Source organism: Anomaloglossus baeobatrachus, chromosome 9 (assembly GCF_048569485.1).
Source record: "Anomaloglossus baeobatrachus isolate aAnoBae1 chromosome 9, aAnoBae1.hap1, whole genome shotgun sequence".
Classification (NCBI taxonomy): domain Eukaryota; kingdom Metazoa; phylum Chordata; class Amphibia; order Anura; family Aromobatidae; genus Anomaloglossus; species Anomaloglossus baeobatrachus.
Genome location: NC_134361.1, coordinates 33,593,304 through 33,617,190, shown reverse-complemented (window position 1 = coordinate 33,617,190; position 23,887 = coordinate 33,593,304). Strand labels below are relative to the sequence as shown.

Here is a 23,887-nt window from a genome sequence, read left to right as displayed (position 1 = left end):
CCTGCGATGTCGTAGTGTGCAAAAGACCGCCTAAGGCTGGTTTCACATCACAATTTTTTCCTGTCTGTGGGGATGCTATTTTTTGTAGGGCCCCGTGGACAGGAAAGGACACCATCAGATGTGACCTCCAGATGCCATTTCTGTATCCGTGTTCGTGATTTTCACGGATCGGGACACAGAAAGGCCGAGCCTACAAAGCGCAAGCAAGCGGGGCACTTTCACTCCCGCAATGTACATACATACACTATATACATACATTATATACATACATTGCAGGAGTGAAGCAAGTGATAAAAATAAAAAAAAGAAATCCTCACCTCTCCGGCGTGTGTCCCGCGATGCGCTACATCTATTCCGAGCTTAAGGACCTGGCGGGGCTACCCAATCAGCTGATCGGTCACATGAACGCATTTCGTGATCATTCCACACCTATAATAGTATCATAGTTTTAAGGTTGAAGGGAGACTCTAAGGGCGGCTTTGCACGTTGCAGTGGGTCAAATCGAAAGTGACGCACATCCGGCGTCACTTTTGACATCGTAGTGTGTAAATGCTAGATGATACGATGAACGAGCGCAAAAGCGTCGCTATCGTATCATTGGTGCAGGGTCCGACATTTCTATAATGCCGGTGCCGCGACAGGTACGATGTAGTTCCTCGTTCCTGTGGCAGCACACATCGCTGTGTATGAAGCCGCAGGAGCGAGGAACATCTCCTTACCTGCCGCCGGCAGCTATGCGGAAGGAAGGAGGTGGTCGGGATGTTCACATCCTGCTCATCTCCGCCCCTCCGCCGCTATTGGCCGCCTGCCGTGTGACGTCGCTATGACGCCGCACGACCCGCCCCCTTAGGAAGAAGGCGGGTCGCCGGCCAGAGCGACGGTCGCAGGGCAGGTGAGTGCATGTGAAGCTGGCATAGCGATAATGTTTGCTACACCAGCTATCACAAGATATCGCACCTGCGATGGGGGCGGGGACTATCCCGTGCGACATCGCAGCATCGGCTTGCGAAGTCGCAACGTGGAAAGCCCGCCTAAGGCGGGCTTTGCACGCTGCGACATCGGTAACAATGTGTTACCGATGCAGCAGCGATAGTCCCGCCCCCATCGCAGGTGCGATATCTAGTGATAGCTGCCGTAGTGAATATTATCGCTACGGCAGCGTCACATGCACTCACCTGCCCTGCGACTTCGCTCTGGCCAGCGACCCGCCTCCTTCCTAAGGGGTCGGGTCGTGCGGCGTCACAGCGACGTCACACGGCAGGCGACCAATAGAAGCGGAGGGGCGGAGATGAGCAGGATGTAAACATCCCAACCACCTCCTTCCTTCTGCATTGCAGACGGGACGCAGGTAGGAGATGTTCCTCGCTCCTGCGACGTCATACACAGCGATGTGTGCTGCCTGCTGGAACGAGGAACAACATCATACCTGTCGCTGCACCGGCATTATGGAAATGTCGGACACTGCACCGATGATACGATAATGACGCTTTTGCGCTCATTAATCGTATCCAAAAGGATTTGCACACTGCGATATCGACTGCAACGCCGGATGTGCGTCACTTTCGATTTGACCCCATTGACATCGCACCTGCGATATCGCAACGTGCAAAGCCGCCCTAAGTCCATCTAGTTCAACCCGTAGCCTAACATGTTGATCCAGAGGAAGGCAAAATAAACACAATGTGGCAAACAAGCTCCAATGGGGAAAAAAATTCCTTCCTGACTCCACATCCGCCAATCAGACTAGTTCCCTGGATCAACACCCTGTCATAAAATCTAATATACATAACTGGTAATATTACATTTTTCAAGAAAGGCGTCCAGGCTCTGCTCAAATGTTAGTAGTGAATCACTCATTACAACATCATGCGGCAGAGAGTTCCACAGTCTCACTGCTCGTACAGTAAAGAATCCTCGTCTGTGATTATGATTAAACCTTCTTTCCTCAAGACGTAGCGGATGCCCCCGTGTTCCAGTCGCAGGCCTAGGTGTAAAGAGATCTTTGGAAAGGTCACTGTACTGTCCCCTCATATATTTATACATTGTGATTAGATCCCCCCTAAGCCTTCGTTTTTCCAAACTAAATAACCCCAAGTTTAATAACCTGTCTTGGTATTGCAGCCCACCCATTCCTCTAATAATCTTGGTGGCTCTTCTCTGCACCCTCTCCAGTTTAGCTATGTCCTTCTTATATATCGGTGACCAGAATTGTACACAGTATTCTAAGTGCGGTCGCACTAGTGACTTGTACAGAGGTAGAACTATATTTTTTTCATGAACACTTATACCTCTTTTAATACATCCCATTATTTTATTAGCCCTGGCAGCAGCTGCCTGACACTGTCCACTAAAGTGAAGTTTACCATCCACCCATACACCCAAGTCTTTTTCTGTGTCTGTTTTACCCAGTGTTCTACAATTAAGTACATAATTCTAAATTATATTTCCTCTACCAAGTGCATGACCTTACATTTATCTACATTAAACTTCAATTGCCACTTCTCAGCCTAATCCTCCAATTTACATAAATCTCCCTGTAATATAAAATTATCCTCCTCTGTATTGATTACCCTGCACAGTTTAGTATCATCTGCAAATATTGAAATTCTACTCCGCATGCCCCCAACAAGGTCATTAATAAGTATGTTGAAAAGAAGTGGGCCCAATACTAACCCCTGTGGTACCCCACTATGAACTGAGACCCAGTCCGAGTACGTACCATTAATAACCACCCTTTGTTTCCTATCACTGAGCCAGTTTTTAACCCAGTTACACATATTTTCCCCTATCCCCATTATTCTCATTTTATGTACCAACCTTTTGTGTGGCACCGTATCAAAAGCTTTTGAGAAGTCCATATACACAACATCCACTGCATTTCCCTGGTCCAGGCTTGAACTTACCTCTTCATAGAAGCTGATCAAATTAGTTTGACAGAATCGATCCCTCATAAACCCATGTTGATACTCTGTCATAAGGTTATTTTTCTTGAGATACTCCAGTATAGCATCTCTCAAGAAACGCTCAAGGATTTTACTAACCGTAGAGGTTAAACTTACCGGCCTATAATTTCTAGGCTCAGTTTTTGTCCCCTTTTTGAATATTGGCACCACATTTGCTATGCGCCAGTCCTGCGGTACCGACCCTGTTATTAAGGAATCTGAGAAGATTAAAAATAATGGTCTATCTATCACAGAACTCAATTCCTGTAGTACTCTGGGGTGTATGCCATCCGGGCCCGGAGATTTGTCAACTTTAGTGATTTCGAGGTGGCGGCGTACTTCCTGCTGGGTTAAGCAGGTAATATTCAAGGGTGAATTTATGGTATCACTCGTCATGTCATCTGCCATGGCATTTTCTTGTATTAAAACCGTAGAAAAAAAGTCATTCAGCAGGTTGGCTTTACCCTCATCCCCTTCCACCATTTCACCAAGACTATTTTTAAGGGGGCCAACACTATCGCTTTTCAGTTTTTTAATGCTCAGGTAACCTAATATACACATGGTTATATGCCATATGCGTTCATTTTCCTATTATCTACAGATATTTCATGATCATTCCACACCTATAATGCTCAGGTAACATAATATACACATGGTTATATGTCATATTGTCACGCTCCCCGGTGCCCGTGCCATGCTCCCCGGTGCCCGTGCCACGCTCCCCGGCTCCCCTGCCACGCTCCCCGGCTCCTCTGCCACGCTCCCCGGCTCCTCTGCCACGCTTCCCCGCTCCCGGACCTCGCATCCCCGCTCCCGTGCCACGCTCCCCGGTCTCCCGCTCCTCAGCCTTCATGCTCCCTCACCTGTGTCCTCCAGGCAACCCGATGCCCGGTCCCGGCGCCCGTCTGCTGTCCTGAGCCGGCCCGGCACTCCTGCCTCCTGTACACCACATCCTGCTCTGGCTTCTGGCACCCGGGCCTCGCGCATGCGCATTAGGGCGCGCGCGCGGTCATTGACCTTTTCTTAAAGGGCCAGCGTCCTCCAACAGGATATTGAAGATGCAGGTACAGGGTATATAGGGGGTTCCTTTCCAAGTGGGCGGGGCCTGTTCTTCGTGTTTGCTAAGCTAGGAGTCAGGTCTCCCTGTGCCATTGTCTCGTACTCACCTATCTCTCTTGTAGAGCCGCTCCTGTCTCGCCAACCGGTCCTGACGATTCCAGAACCCCGAACGGTGACTGTCCGCCATCTCGTCAGTCCCTACCATCTCCGATCCCTGGATCCGTGTGGTGACCCACCTCCTCGCTCCGTTGGTTCCGGATTCTGCCTGACATCATCTCTGCCTCCGAACCTGAGCTCCGTCACCCGGACTACCCTCAGAGACTTCGTGGTCCCAGGGACTTCTTCACTCCACTCCTCTGAACGGACTGTCCTGCTACCCGTAGTGCTCCGGCTACCGGGCACCTTGCCCACGGTGAGGTGTTCAGCCCAGTGGATCCACCTCCTGGGCCTACCCGTCCTCCTGGTCCTAACACATATGCGTTCATTTTCCTATTATCTACAGATATTTCATGATTATTCCACACCTATAATGCTCAGGTAACATTATATACACCTGGTTATATGCCATATGCATTCATTCTCCTATTATCTATAGGTATTTCATGATCATTCCACACCTATAATGCTCAGGTACCTTAATATACACCTGGTTATATGCCATATGCATTCATTTTCGTATTATCTACAGATATTTCCTGATCATTCTACACCTATAATGCTAAGGTAACATAATATACACCTGGTTATATGCCATATGCATTCATTCTCCTATTATCTACAGATATTTCATGATCATTCCACACCTATAATGCTCAGGTAACATAATATACACCTGGTTATATGCCATATGCATTCATTCTCCTATTATCTATAGGTATTTCATGATCATTCCACACCTATAATGCTCAGGTAACATAATATACACCTGGTTATATGCCATATGCATTCATTCTCCTATTATCTATAGGTATTTCATGATCATTCCACACCTATAATGCTCAGGTAACGTAATATACACCTGGTTATATGCCATATGCATTCATTCTCCTATTATCTACAGATAATTCATGATCATTCCACACCTATAATGCTCAGGTAACATAATATACACCTGGTTATATGCCATATGCGTTCATTCTCCTATTATCTACAGATATTTCATGATCATTCCACACCTATAATGCTCAGGTAACATAATATACACCTGGTTATATGCCATATGCGTTCATTCTCCTATTATCTACAGATATTTCATGATCATTCCACACCTATAATGCTCAGGTAACGTAATATACACCTGGTTATATGCCATATGCATTCATTCTCCTATTATCTACAGATATTTCATGATCATTTCACACCTATAATGCTCAGGTAACATAATATACACCTGGTTATATGCCATATGCGTTCATTCTCCTATTATCTACAGATATTTCATGATCATTCCACACCTATAATGCTCAGGTAACGTAATATACACCTGGTTATATGCCATATGTGTTCATTCTCCTATTATCTACAGATATTTCATAATCATTCCACACCTATAATGCTCAGGTAACGTAATATACACCTGGTTATATGCCATATGCGTTCATTCTCCTATTATCTACAGATATTTCATGATCATTCCACACCTATAATGCTCAGGTAACATAATATACACCTGGTTATATGCCATATGCGTTCATTCTCCTATTATCTACAGATATTTCATGTTCATTCCACACCTATAATGCTCAGGTAACGTAATATACACCTGGTTATATGCCATATGCGTTCATTCTCCTATTATCTACAGATATTTCATGTTCATTCCACACCTATAATGCTCAGGTAACATAATATACACCTGGTTATATGCCATATGCATTCATTCTCCTATTATCTACAGAGATTTCATGATCATTCCACACCTATAATGCTCAGGTAACATAATATACACCTGGTTATATGCCATATGCATTCATTCTCCTATTATCTACAGAGATTTCATGATCATTCCACACCTATAATGCTCAGGTAACATAATATACACCTGGTTATATGCCATATGCATTCATTCTCCTATTATCTACAGATATTTCATGATCATTCCACACCTATAATGCTCAGGTAACATAATATACACCTGGTTATATGCCATATGCATTCATTCTCCTATTATCTACAGATATTTCCTGATCATTGCACACCTATAATGCTCAGGTACCTTAATATACACCTGGTTATATGCCATATGCATTCATTTTCCTATTATCTACAGATATTTCATGATCATTCCACACCTATAATGCTCAGGTAACATAATATACACCTGGTTATATGCCATATGCATTCATTCTCCTATTATCTACAGAGATTTCATGATCATTCCACACCTATAATGCTCAGGTAACATAATATACACCTGGTTATATGCCATATGCATTCATTTTCCTATTATCTACAGATATTTCATGATCATTCCACACCTATAATGCTCAGGTAACATAATATACACCTGGTTATATGCCATATGCATTCATTCTCCTATTATCTACAGATATTTCATGATCATTCCACACCTATAATGCTCAGGTAATATAATATACACCTGGTTATATGCCATATGCATTCATTCTCCTATTATCTACAGAGATTTCATGATCATTCCACACCTATAATGCTCAGGTAACATAATATACACCTGGTTATATGCCATATGCATTCATTTTCCTATTATCTACACATATTTCATGATCATTCCACACCTATAATGCTCAGGTAACATAATATACACCTGGTTATATGGCATATGCATTCATTTTCCTATTATCTACAGATATTTTATGATCATTCCACACCTATAATGCTCAGGTAACGTAATATACACCTGGTTATATGCCATATGCATTCATTTCCTATTATCTACAGATATTTCATGATCATTCCACACCTATAATGCTCAGGTAACATAATATACACCTGGTTATATGCCATATGCATTCATTCTCCTATTATCTACAGATATTTCATGTTCATTCCACACCTATAATGCTCAGGTAACGTAATATACACCTGGTTATATGCCATATCTGTTCATTTTCCTATTATCTACAGATATTTCATGATCATTCCACATCTATAATGCTCAGGTAACATAATATACACTTGGTTATATGCCATATGCATTCATTCTCCTATTATCTACAGATATTTCATGATCATTCCACGCCTATAATGCTCAGGTAACATAATATACACCTGGTTATATGCCATATGCATTCATTCTCCTATTATCTACAGATATTTCATGATCATTCCACACCTATAATGCTCAGGTAACATAATATACACCTGGTTATATGCCATATGCATTCATTCTCCTATTATCTACAGATATTTCATGTTCATTCCACACCTATAATGCTCAGGTAACATAATATACACCTGGTTATATGCCATATGCATTCATTCTCCTATTATCTATAGGTATTTCATGATCATTCCACAGCTATAATGCTCAGGTAACGTAATATACACCTGGTTATATGCCATATGCATTCATTCTCCTATTATCTACAGATATTTCATGATCATTCCACACCTATAATGCTCAGGTAACATAATATACACCTGGTTATATGCCATATGCGTTCATTTTCCTATTATCTACATATATTTCATGTTCATTCCACACCTATAATGCTCAGGTAACATAATATACACCTGGTTATATGCCATATGCATTCATTCTCCTATTATCTATAGGTATTTCATGATCATTCCACACCTGTAATGCTCAGGTAACGTAATATACACCTGGTTATATGCCATATGCATTCATTCTCCTATTATCTACAGATATTTCATGATCATTCCACACCTATAATGCTCAGGTAACATAATATACACCTGGTTATATGCCATATGCATTCATTCTCCTATTATCTACAGATATTTCATCTTCATTCCACACCTATAATGCTCAGGTAACATAATATACACCTGGTTATATGCCATATGCATTCATTCTCCTATTATCTATAGGTATTTCATGATCATTCCACACCTATAATGCTCAGGTAACGTAATATACACCTGGTTATATGCCATATGCATTCATTCTCCTATTATCTACAGATATTTCATGATCATTCCACACCTATAATGCTCAGGTAACATAATATACACCTGGTTATATGCCATATGCGTTCATTTTCCTATTATCTACATATATTTCATGTTCATTCCACACCTATAATGCTCAGGTAACATAATATACACCTGGTTATATGCCATATGCATTCATTCTCCTATTATCTATAGGTATTTCATGATCATTCCACACCTATAATGCTCAGGTAACGTAATATACACCTGGTTATATGCCATATGCATTCATTCTCCTATTATCTACAGATATTTCATGATCATTCCACACCTATAATGCTCAGGTAACGTAATATACACCTGGTTATATGCCATATGCGTTCATTCTCCTATTATCTACAGATATTTCATGATCATTCCACACCTATAATGCTCAGGTAACATAATATACACCTGGTTATATGCCATATGCATTCATTCTCCTATTATCTACAGATATTTCATGATCATTCCACATCTATAATGCTCAGGTAACGTAATATACACCTGGTTATATGCCATATGCGTTCATTCTCCTATTATCTGCAGATATTTCATGATCATTCCACACCTATAATGCTCAGGTAACATAATATACACTTGGTTATATGCCATATGCATTCATTCTCCTATTATCTACAGATATTTCATGTTCATTCCACACCTATAATGCTCAGGTAACGTAATATACACTTGGTTATATGCCATATGCATTCATTCTCCTATTATCTACAGATATTTCATGTTCATTCCACACCTATAATGCTCAGGTAACGTAATATACACCTGGTTATATGCCATATGCATTCATTCTCCTATTATCTACAGATATTTCATGATCATTCCACACCTATAATGCTCAGGTAACGTAATATACACCTGGTTATATGGCATATGCATTCATTCTCCTATTATCTACAGATATTTCATGATCATTCCACACCTATAATGCTCAGGTAACATAATATACACCTGGTTATATGCCATATGCGTTCATTCTCCTATTATCTACAGATATTTCATGTTCATTCCACACTTATAATGCTCAGGTAACATAATATACACCTGGTTATATGGCATATGCATTCATTCTCCTATTATCTACAGATATTTCATAATCATTCCACACCTATAATGCTCAGGTAACGTAATATACACCTGGTTATATACCATATGCATTCATTCTCCTATTATCTACAGATATTTCATGATCATTCCACACCTATAATGCTCAGGTAACGTAATATACACCTGGTTATATACCATATGCATTCATTCTCCTATTATCTACAGATATTTCATGATCATTCCACACCTATAATGCTCAGGTAACGTAATATACACCTGGTTATATGCCATATGCATTCATTTTCCTATTATCTACAGATATTTCATGATCATTCCACACCTATAATGCTCAGGTAACATAATATACACCTGGTTATATGCCATATGCATTCATTCTCCTATTATCTACAGAGATTTCATGATCATTCCACACCTATAATGCTCAGGTAACATAATATACACCTGGTTATATGCCATATGCATTCATTCTCCTATTATCTACAGATATTTCCTGATCATTCCACACCTATAATGCTCAGGTACCTTAATATACACCTGGTTATATGCCATATGCATTCATTCTCCTATTATCTACAGATATTTCATGATCATTCCACACCTATAATGCTCAGGTAACATAATATACACCTGGTTATATGCCATATGCATTCATTCTCCTATTATCTACAGATATTTCATGATCATTCCACACCTATAATGCTCAGGTAATATAATATACACCTGGTTATATGGCATATGTGTTCATTTTCCTATTATCTACAGATATTTCATGATCATTCCACACCTATAATGCTCAGGTAACATAATATACACCTGGTTATATGCCATATGCGTTCATTTTCCTATTATCTACATATATTTCATGATCATTCCACACTTATAATGCTCAGGTAACATAATATACACCTGGTTATATGCCATATGCATTCATTTTCCTATTATCTACACATATTTCATGATCATTCCACACCTATAATGCTCAGGTAACATAATATACACCTGGTTATATGGCATATGCATTCATTTTCCTATTATCTACAGATATTTCATGATCATTCCACACCTATAATGCTCAGGTAACATAATATACACCTGGTTATATGGCATATGCATTCATTTTCCTATTATCTACACATATTTCATGATCATTCCACACCTATAATGCTCAGGTAACATAATATACACCTGGTTATATGCCATATGCATTCATTCTCCTATTATCTACAGATATTTTATGATCATTCCACACCTATAATGCTCAGGTAACGTAATATACACCTGGTTATATGCCATATGCATTCATTTCCTATTATCTACAGATATTTCATGATCATTCCACACCTATAATGCTCAGGTAACATAATATACACCTGGTTATATGCCATATGCATTCATTCTACTATTATCTACAGATATTTCATGATCATTCCACACCTATAATGCTCAGGTAACATAATATACACCTGGTTATATGCCATATGCATTCATTTTCCTATTATCTACACATATTTCATGATCATTCCACACCTATAATGCTCAGGTAACATAATATACACCTGGTTATATGGCATATGCATTCATTTTCCTATTATCTACAGATATTTTATGATCATTCCACACCTATAATGCTCAGGTAACGTAATATACACCTGGTTATATGCCATATGCATTCATTTTCCTATTATCTACACATATTTCATGATCATTCCACACCTATAATGCTCAGGTAACATAATATACACCTGGTTATATGCCATATGCATTCATTCTCCTATTATCTACAGATATTTTATGATCATTCCACACCTATAATGCTCAGGTAACGTAATATACACCTGGTTATATGCCATATGCATTCATTTCCTATTATCTACAGATATTTCATGATCATTCCACACCTATAATGCTCAGGTAACATAATATACACCTGGTTATATGCCATATGCATTCATTCTCCTATTATCTACAGATATTTCATGTTCATTCCACACCTATAATGCTCAGGTAACGTAATATACACCTGGTTATATGCCATATCTGTTCATTTTCCTATTATCTACAGATATTTCATGATCATTCCACATCTATAATGCTCAGGTAACATAATATACACTTGGTTATATGCCATATGCATTCATTCTCCTATTATCTACAGATATTTCATGATCATTCCACGCCTATAATGCTCAGGTAACATAATATACACCTGGTTATATGCCATATGCATTCATTCTCCTATTATCTACAGATATTTCATGATCATTCCACACCTATAATGCTCAGGTAACATAATATACACCTGGTTATATGCCATATGCATTCATTCTCCTATTATCTACAGATATTTCATGTTCATTCCACACCTATAATGCTCAGGTAACATAATATACACCTGGTTATATGCCATATGCATTCATTCTCCTATTATCTATAGGTATTTCATGATCATTCCACACCTATAATGCTCAGGTAACGTAATATACACCTGGTTATATGCCATATGCATTCATTCTCCTATTATCTACAGATATTTCATGATCATTCCACACCTATAATGCTCAGGTAACATAATATACACCTGGTTATATGCCATATGCGTTCATTTTCCTATTATCTACATATATTTCATGTTCATTCCACACCTATAATGCTCAGGTAACATAATATACACCTGGTTATATGCCATATGCATTCATTCTCCTATTATCTATAGGTATTTCATGATCATTCCACACCTGTAATGCTCAGGTAACGTAATATACACCTGGTTATATGCCATATGCATTCATTCTCCTATTATCTACAGATATTTCATGATCATTCCACACCTATAATGCTCAGGTAACATAATATACACCTGGTTATATGCCATATGCATTCATTCTCCTATTATCTACAGATATTTCATCTTCATTCCACACCTATAATGCTCAGGTAACATAATATACACCTGGTTATATGCCATATGCATTCATTCTCCTATTATCTATAGGTATTTCATGATCATTCCACACCTATAATGCTCAGGTAACGTAATATACACCTGGTTATATGCCATATGCATTCATTCTCCTATTATCTACAGATATTTCATGATCATTCCACACCTATAATGCTCAGGTAACATAATATACACCTGGTTATATGCCATATGCGTTCATTTTCCTATTATCTACATATATTTCATGTTCATTCCACACCTATAATGCTCAGGTAACATAATATACACCTGGTTATATGCCATATGCATTCATTCTCCTATTATCTATAGGTATTTCATGATCATTCCACACCTATAATGCTCAGGTAACGTAATATACACCTGGTTATATGCCATATGCATTCATTCTCCTATTATCTACAGATATTTCATGATCATTCCACACCTATAATGCTCAGGTAACGTAATATACACCTGGTTATATGCCATATGCGTTCATTCTCCTATTATCTACAGATATTTCATGATCATTCCACACCTATAATGCTCAGGTAACATAATATACACCTGGTTATATGCCATATGCATTCATTCTCCTATTATCTACAGATATTTCATGATCATTCCACATCTATAATGCTCAGGTAACGTAATATACACCTGGTTATATGCCATATGCGTTCATTCTCCTATTATCTGCAGATATTTCATGATCATTCCACACCTATAATGCTCAGGTAACATAATATACACTTGGTTATATGCCATATGCATTCATTCTCCTATTATCTACAGATATTTCATGTTCATTCCACACCTATAATGCTCAGGTAACGTAATATACACTTGGTTATATGCCATATGCATTCATTCTCCTATTATCTACAGATATTTCATGTTCATTCCACACCTATAATGCTCAGGTAACGTAATATACACCTGGTTATATGCCATATGCATTCATTCTCCTATTATCTACAGATATTTCATGATCATTCCACACCTATAATGCTCAGGTAACGTAATATACACCTGGTTATATGGCATATGCATTCATTCTCCTATTATCTACAGATATTTCATGATCATTCCACACCTATAATGCTCAGGTAACATAATATACACCTGGTTATATGCCATATGCGTTCATTCTCCTATTATCTACAGATATTTCATGTTCATTCCACACTTATAATGCTCAGGTAACATAATATACACCTGGTTATATGGCATATGCATTCATTCTCCTATTATCTACAGATATTTCATAATCATTCCACACCTATAATGCTCAGGTAACGTAATATACACCTGGTTATATACCATATGCATTCATTCTCCTATTATCTACAGATATTTCATGATCATTCCACACCTATAATGCTCAGGTAACGTAATATACACCTGGTTATATACCATATGCATTCATTCTCCTATTATCTACAGATATTTCATGATCATTCCACACCTATAATGCTCAGGTAACGTAATATACACCTGGTTATATGCCATATGCATTCATTTTCCTATTATCTACAGATATTTCATGATCATTCCACACCTATAATGCTCAGGTAACATAATATACACCTGGTTATATGCCATATGCATTCATTCTCCTATTATCTACAGAGATTTCATGATCATTCCACACCTATAATGCTCAGGTAACATAATATACACCTGGTTATATGCCATATGCATTCATTCTCCTATTATCTACAGATATTTCCTGATCATTCCACACCTATAATGCTCAGGTACCTTAATATACACCTGGTTATATGCCATATGCATTCATTCTCCTATTATCTACAGATATTTCATGATCATTCCACACCTATAATGCTCAGGTAACATAATATACACCTGGTTATATGCCATATGCATTCATTCTCCTATTATCTACAGATATTTCATGATCATTCCACACCTATAATGCTCAGGTAATATAATATACACCTGGTTATATGGCATATGTGTTCATTTTCCTATTATCTACAGATATTTCATGATCATTCCACACCTATAATGCTCAGGTAACATAATATACACCTGGTTATATGCCATATGCGTTCATTTTCCTATTATCTACATATATTTCATGATCATTCCACACTTATAATGCTCAGGTAACATAATATACACCTGGTTATATGCCATATGCATTCATTTTCCTATTATCTACACATATTTCATGATCATTCCACACCTATAATGCTCAGGTAACATAATATACACCTGGTTATATGGCATATGCATTCATTTTCCTATTATCTACAGATATTTCATGATCATTCCACACCTATAATGCTCAGGTAACATAATATACACCTGGTTATATGGCATATGCATTCATTTTCCTATTATCTACACATATTTCATGATCATTCCACACCTATAATGCTCAGGTAACATAATATACACCTGGTTATATGCCATATGCATTCATTCTCCTATTATCTACAGATATTTTATGATCATTCCACACCTATAATGCTCAGGTAACGTAATATACACCTGGTTATATGCCATATGCATTCATTTCCTATTATCTACAGATATTTCATGATCATTCCACACCTATAATGCTCAGGTAACATAATATACACCTGGTTATATGCCATATGCATTCATTCTACTATTATCTACAGATATTTCATGATCATTCCACACCTATAATGCTCAGGTAACATAATATACACCTGGTTATATGCCATATGCATTCATTTTCCTATTATCTACACATATTTCATGATCATTCCACACCTATAATGCTCAGGTAACATAATATACACCTGGTTATATGCCATATGTGTTCATTCTATTATCTACAGATATTTCATGATCATTCCACACCTATAATGCTCAGGTAACATAATATACACCTGGTTATATGCCATATGCGTTCATTCTCCTATTATCTACAGATATTTCATGTTCATTCCACACCTATAATGCTCAGGTAACATAATATACACCTGGTTATATGCCATATGCATTCATTCTCCTATTATCTACAGATATTTCATGATCATTCCACACCTGTAATGCTCAGGTAACATAATATACACCTGGTTATATGCCATATGCATTCATTCTCCTATTATCTACAGATATTTCATGATCATTCCACATCTATAATGCTCAGGTAACGTAATATACACCTGGTTATATGCCATATGCGTTCATTCTCCTATTATCTGCAGATATTTCATGATCATTCCACACCTATAATGCTCAGGTAACATAATATACACCTGGTTATATGCCATATGCGTTCATTCTCCTATTATCTACAGATATTTCATGTTCATTTCACACCTATAATGCTCAGGTAACATAATATACACCTGGTTATATGCCATATGCATTCATTCTCCTATTATCTACAGATATTTCATGTTCATTCCACACCTATAATGCTCAGGTAACGTAATATACACCTAGTTATATGCCATATGCATTCATTCTCCTATTATCTACAGATATTTCATGATCATTCCACACCTATAATGCTCAGGTAACGTAATATACACCTGGTTATATGCCATATGCATTCATTCTCCTATTATCTACAGATATTTCATGATCATTCCACACCTATAATGCTCAGGTAACGTAATATACACCTGGTTATATGGCATATGCATTCATTCTCCTATTATCTACAGATATTTCATGATCATTCCACACCTATAATGCTCAGGTAACATAATATACACCTGGTTATATGCCATATGCGTTCATTCTCCTATTATCTACAGATATTTCATGTTCATTCCACACTTATAATGCTCAGGTAACATAATATACACCTGGTTATATGGCATATGCATTCATTCTCCTATTATCTACAGATATTTCATAATCATTCCACACCTATAATGCTCAGGTAACGTAATATACACCTGGTTATATACCATATGCATTCATTCTCCTATTATCTACAGATATTTCATGATCATTCCACACCTATAATGCTCAGGTAACGTAATATACACCTGGTTATATGCCATATGCGTTCATTCTCCTATTATCTACAGATATTTCATGTTCATTCCACACCTATAATGCTCAGGTAACATAATATACACCTGGTTATATGCCATATGCATTCATTCTCCTATTATCTACAGATATTTCATGATCATTCCACACCTATAATGCTCAGGTAACGTAATATACACCTGGTTATATGCCATATGCGTTCATTCTCCTATTATCTGCAGATATTTCATGATCATTCCACACCTATAATGCTCAGGTAACATAATATACACCTGGTTATATGCCATATGCGTTCATTCTCCTATTATCTATAGGTATTTGATGATCATTCCACACCTATAATGCTCAGGTAACGTAATATACACCTGGTTATATGCCATATGCATTCATTCTCCTATTATCTACAGATATTTCATGATCATTCCACACCTATAATGCTCAGGTAACGTAATATACACCTGGTTATATGCCATATGCGTTCATTCTCCTATTATCTACAGATATTTCATGTTCATTCCACACCTATAATGCTCAGGTAACATAATATACACCTGGTTATATGCCATATGCATTCATTCTCCTATTATCTACAGATATTTCATGATCATTCCACACCTATAATGCTCAGGTAACATAATATACACCTGGTTATATGCCATATGCATTCATTCTCCTATTATCTACAGATATTTCATGTTCATTCCACACCTATAATGCTCAGGTAACGTAATATACACCTGGTTATATGCCATATGCATTCATTCTCCTATTATCTACAGATATTTCATGATCATTCCACACCTATAATGCTCAGGTAACATAATATACACCTGGTTATATGCCATATGCATTCATTCTCCTATTATCTACAGATATTTCATGTTCATTCCACACCTATAATGCTCAGGTAACATAATATACACCTGGTTATATGCCATATGCATTCATTCTCATATTATCTACAGATATTTCATGATCATTCCACACCTATAATGCTCAGGTAACGTAATATACACCTGGTTATATGGCATATGCATTCATTCTCCTATTATCTACAGATATTTCCTGATCATTCCACACCTATAATGCTCAGGTAACATAATATACACCTGGTTATATGCCATATGCATTCATTCTCCTATTATCTACAGATATTTCATGATCATTCCACACCTATAATGCTCAGGTAACATAATATACACCTGGTTATATGCCATATGCATTCATTCTCCTATTATCTACAGATATTTCATGATCATTCCACACCTATAATGCTCAGGTAACGTAATATACACCTGGTTATATGCCATATGCGTTCATTCTCCTATTATCTACAGATGATATTTCATGTTCATTCCATGTCTAACTTGCCTAAGAATCCTTTTATACATCTACATAATATACACCTAATAAGTTATTATCCTCATTCTTTTTATTTATTCCTTTTCATCATTCTTTTTAGTATGTCCCGTTGATATGACGTCCGAGTATGAAGAAGTCTTGGACCAATCCACTGAGCAAATCGGTGACTGCTACAAAAGTTTACTCCTGCCACCTGTACGTTTTGATTACTGACCATTAAACAACTGGAACTGGCTCCTAAACTTTCCTGTAAACTGTCAATTCCTGCAATAAAAGTAAAACAGGTAAAAAAAAGGTGTGCCCCAGGGCAGGACAGGGTTAACAGCTTTAAAGTACAGGAGGCCCCAGAAACTGCTCTTAGTTCCTAGGCCTTTATCCCAGAGGCACAAACAATCCCGCATGTTACTAATCCTTGCAGACAGGAACCTGAAAATGTGAGAATTCAGGTCTGGTCAGCATGTGAACACTGAGCGCTCTTATCTGTGGTCATTGTGTGCCACAAAAAGGCAACTATGCTTCATTCGGAGAGCCCCCATAAAGAGGTCTTTCAGACAGGAGGACGACTGTGCCCAGTCAGGGGAGGGGGGATTTAAAGCACAAACATGAAAGATTTCCAGGCTCTCTGTTAATAGGTCACTGGTTTCACTTACAACTGGCAAACCAGGTTTGGACACACTAAACTGTTCACTGCCAGGAAGAAAAGAGACAAGAAAGGGACACAATTGTGCATGCATTACACAGCCGGCTCAGGCCGAGACCACAGAAGCCAACGTGTAAAAAGGAGGTATTCAGGAAAATGAAGTACAGCATCCGCAGTCAGGAGTCCTGTTTATTCAGCTGAAAATAACCCTATGTACATTTACCTTCCCTGCAGACAAGACAAGTGTCACCTGTACAAACGTGGCTGCCCCCACACGTGTCAAGAAGTGGCCCCTGCCTAAAATTCAAAGCCTGCTCCTTAACCTGGACTTTAACCACGTGATTCAATTTATCATGACAGGGAACGCAGCAAAAGTTATAGTTATACTTATTACCACCCATGTCTTCAAGTAACCCAGCCCAAAGCCTTAAAGAGCCTGGCCGTGACCCATCTGCATAGGGTATTCATTAGTGCATGCTTGTCTCCTAGCCCAGCGTGACAACTGACGGCTTGGCAACAATCGCTGACTCCCACCCTGGGATTAGGCGACAGCCCCACTGTTCTGTTGAAGCTGCAATATATGTGAATTTTATACGCGTGACTCTCAACCATGTCTCACTGATCTCTTGCCACACCCTCCAGTACATTGTGACGCCCTGTCCGAGCCACCCCGAGCTCCCACGTGTAACCTCACAGGTGCAATCCGCGCAGCCAGCTCCAAGCAATGCACATACGGACCCCGACTGAAAACTTCCCCAAGGGGATCTTCCATCTGCTTTCTTAGCTCTTACTTGAAAGCAATTTTCCTGAAGCTGTCAATGTTCTCACACCACAGCAAATAGATTTATCAATGGAAGCATCAGACATAAAAATGTAACAACTGTATTATATGGAGTGAAATGTTACAATGTAAAAATCCCTGACAGAGGCCATGCTGATCTCAGGTATGGACAATGAAGATCTACAACTTTTAGGGGGGTTTCCTTTATCGTGGTTCTTAGCCCCCATATTATTAAAGACGTTGTCCATTACTTTTATATTGATGGCCTATTCTTAGTATAGGTGATCAATGTCTGATCGGCAGGGGTCCGACACCCAACAGCCCTGACGATCAGCTGTTCTTGGACCCTACGGCGACTGCAGGTGACCAGCAATGCTCAGATCCGCAGGTGCCCAGTCTTCTGACAGCGGCCGCGCCCGGGTACTGCATGTCCGCCACCTATTGATTGGAATGGGAGACAGATGTGTAGTACCCGTTCATGGCTGGTATTAGTTAATGGGGCAACTCCGAAACTGAGAATTTCCAGAAGCCTGTGGTGGCTCTGAAAACGGCTGATTGGCGTGGGTACGGAGTGTCAGACCCCGGCCAATCAAGCATTGATGGCCATAAATGTAAAAGTAGCAGACAACCCCTTTAAATAAAAAGTCAAGATGGCCCCTGAAGCTTGCACTGCTTAAATTAGCCCTTCGCAACAAGTAGCCAATTAGAACTCACGCATTTAAATGGGGGGGTTAGGCAAGTATTCAAAGTTTAGGGTGCACTTATTTTCAGCAACAGGTATGCAGTATTGGAACAGGTAGATGGCCATCGGTTGGAGACTATTGCTGTATGATCTAATACATAAACAGATCGTGCAGCTGGGATCTCCAACTTACGGCCTTCCGGCTGTTACAGAAAGAACTACAACTTCCAGCGTGTACCCACGGCCTCTGAACTAAGGTTAGTGATCGTTAATGTATTATCTGATATATAAAAGTAGATTATACGGCTGTGGACTCTTATCCTGCATCAGTTTCAATATTACAACTCCCAGGATGCCAGGGTGGGGGAAGGGGCAGGCTGGAGGCCCAAGCATACATTATATGATTGGCTAATCTCAAGGCAATCGGTGGGCTTGTTTGAATTTTATAACAAAGTACTTATTTAGAGGGGGCACAAGGCTGTGGTGTAGAGTGCAGGTGTGATACCGGCCAAGAGACCAGCACAGGGGGACACAATGTATCCAAGTAGCCTGAAGCATGGCTTCATGGAAGCCACCAAGGTTGTGACATTTGCAGTACACCAAATTGTACCAAATCCAATCCAACAAATTACAGACATATTATATGTTATGCCCTGCAGGTACTATACACAGGACATGATCATACGTATATATGTTATATACACAGCCCTGCACCCATACATACATTATATAGACAGGGTGTGATAACACAAGTGTATGTTATATACAGTCCTAAAGGTGATCATACTAGTATATATAAAAGTTATATACAGCTATGCACTTCATGTGATTGTACCGTATATAAGTTATATACAGCCCTGCACCTGTACAACCCCCTATATACACAGGCAGTGATCATACTTATAAATGTTATATACAGCCCTGCACCCACAGATCCCCCTATATACAGTATATACACAGTACATGATCATACCATATATATGTTACATACAGCCCTTCACCCACAGATCCCCCTATATACAGTATATATACAGGATGTGATCATACCGTATAAATATAAAACGTCTATACAGCCCTGAACCCGTACACCCCCTTTTATTCAGTATACTAGCTATTGAAACCATTATATGCACGGGTGTGGAGTATTTTCATTGAAGCATTAGCTGAAAAAGAAATTTATTGTGCACAAACTTCTGTGTAAATCACATTTTTGGTGTAACCTCTGTGGCCTTTAAGGTGCCTTGTTGTGGGTCAGGCCTTCTTTCTCTATTCCTCCCCTGGTTGCTTTCCAAATCCCCTTTAAATTTTGCGTGGCCATCATAACTATGGCAGGCACGTGCGCAGTGCTATGTTCAGGTCGCAGTTGAATCATTCAATGAAATGGTGCCAGAGTCAGCGCATGCACACACCACGATCTCTGGCGCCATTTTCTTGAATACACTGTCTCTGCGAGTATCATCTGAAACAAACTGGTGACTGGTGATATTTGTAGAGACCACGTCTTAAATAAAATGACGCCGGAGTTCGCAGTATGCGCATGCGCTGACTCCGGCGCCATTTTACTGAAGAATTCAACTACGACATACACTTAACACTGCGCACGCACCGGCCATCCCAGCTTCGGACGATTTCAGCATTATATAATAACGAATACACAGGAAGTGATCATACCGTATATATGTTGTAAACAGCCTGTACCCGTTCATCCCCTATATACACACACACACACACACACACACACACACACAATTCTCATAATGAGAGCCATCAATATAAGCACCAAATCAACCAAAATAGGGCAGAAGAGGTGCCTGCACTACTCATAATGGTAATAATATACAGGAGGACAAGAGTAAAGTGCAAAATTCAATATACTTTATTAGGACATACACAACACACAAAGATTAAAAGTTAAAATGGCACACTACCAGTAGTAGTAGTGTGCCATTTTAACTTTTAATCTTTCTGTGTTGTGTATGTCCTAATAAAGTATATTGAATTTTGCACTTTACTCTTGTCCTCCTGTATATTATTATCCCCTATATACAGTATATACACACACACGACATTCTCATACCTGCATAAGTTATATACAGTCCTGCACCCATACATCCCCCAATATACAGTATACATAGGGCGTGATCATATTCATAAGTTATATACAATCCTGCACTGCACCCATATATCAGCCTATATACAGTATACACACAGGACAAGATCATACCATATGTTATATACAGCCCTGCACCGGTACATCCCCCTATATACACAAGTTATATACTCCACTGCACCCATACATTCCCTATAAAAGTACACACACACACACAGGTCGTGATCATACCGTATATAACTTATATACAGACCTGCACTGCACCTATACACCCCCTATATACAGTCTATACACAGGATGTGATCATACCGTATATATGTTATATACCGCCCTGCACCCGTTCATCCCTATATATACACAGGGCGTGATCATACCATAAATATGTTATATACAGCTCTGCATCCATACATCCCCCATATACACAGGACGTGATCATACCGTAAATGTTATATACAGCCCTTCATCCGTACATCCCCTATATACAGTATATACACAGGATGTGATCATACCATATATAAGTTGTATACAGGACTGTATCCATACATCCCCCTATATATACACAGGACATGATCGTACCGTATATATAACCCTGCACTGGACCAATACATCCCCATATATTCAGTATACACACAGGACGTGATCATACTGTATATATAAGTTAAATACGGCCCTGCACCCATACATCCCCTATATACACATGACGTGATCATACAGTATCTATGTTGTATACAGCCCTGCACTACACCGATACATCCCCTATATACACAGGACGTGATCATACAGATTATATGTTGTATACAGCCCTGCACTACACCGATACATCCCCTATATACACAGGATGTGATCATACAGTATATGTTGTATACAGCCCTGCACTACACAGATACATCCCCTATATACACAGGACGTGATCATACAGTATATATGTTATATACAGCCCTCCAGTGCACAGATACATCCCCTATATACACAGGACGTGATCATACAGATTATATGTTGTATACAGCCCTGCACTACACCGATACATCCCCTATATACACAGGATGTGATCATACAGTATATGTTGTATACAGCCCTGCACTACACCGATACATCCCCTATATACACAGGACGTGATCATACAGTATATGTTGTATACAGCCCTGCACTACACAGATACATCCCCTATATACACAGGACGTGATCATACAGTATATATGTTATATACAGCCCTCCAGTGCACAGATACATCCCCTATATACACAGGACGTGATCATACCCATATATATAAGTTATATACAGCCCCCTGCCACGTATAGAAGGACATGATGAATACATAAGTGAAGTACTAGGACTCCCAGGATCATGGGGAACTACAACTCCCAGCACAGCCCGATCTGTGGGTGATAGGAGTTGCAGTCGTCGCACAGTTGTACTCCACAGGTTGCAGTGGAGGGGCAGGCTCTATAGGGCAGGCCGGCACATGCACACAGGTAGCAGTTACCTTGCGTTGCTGCTTCTCCCAGGCCGGGTCGAGCAGCAGGTCCCGGTCCCAGTCTTCCTCTTGCTCCATGTATCTGCCATCTGGCGTCAGGTTGGAGAGAGTCCCGCCGCTGGTCATGTGATAGTCCACCATGGCGGGCCGGAGATAACAGAGGGCTGCGGCTGCGGTGATACGTGAGGGGTCTCTCCGGTGCGAGAGCCTCGGGTTCCTCTCCTCTCCTGGGATCAGCGCCGAATGCGCATGCGTAGTGTCCGTCCTCCGCCACCACAGCGTCTACTCACTCTCCTCAACAGTACCAGCCAATGGCAAAGCACTACTCCGACATAGACACGCCCACCTCAACTGTGAGCCAATAGTGGAGCGTATAGGAGCCTCCCGCTTCAACTACTCAAGACCCGCCCACCTTGAGCTGACGCCACCGACCACACCCAATGCCTCCCCCTCCCTCACACCCTGAGAGACAGTTCCCGCCCTTTTCTTCTGCCAGGTGTCTGCGTCGACAACCGACACGTTCGTCCTTAGCAGAAAGTATTGGCTCATGTTACTATATAGGGCGCATTTCTGAGGCATTGCTGAGGAATCTCCACGCCTAGAAGTTACTCACAGAGTTATGACATAAAAACACAGAATTGTCAGCAAGTATTCACCTC

General features: G+C 39.5%; 1 protein-coding gene across 4 annotated transcripts in view; it reads right to left on the bottom strand.

The window, feature by feature from the left end:
* ACTN4 (actinin alpha 4) overlaps positions 1-23,489 on the bottom strand; it is a 113,242-nt gene extending 89,753 nt beyond the window's left edge. For 2 of the 4 annotated variants that reach the window (XM_075323501.1, XM_075323503.1), the window contains exon 1: positions 23,238-23,489. In XM_075323501.1, the coding sequence (XP_075179616.1) occupies positions 23,238-23,369 (132 nt within the window). In that variant the 5' untranslated portion in view covers positions 23,370-23,489. The remainder of the gene's footprint in view (positions 1-23,237) is intronic. The other 2 variants (XM_075323505.1, XM_075323502.1) reach the window with 1 other exon arrangement.
* Between the last annotated feature and the right edge of the window lie 398 nt (positions 23,490-23,887).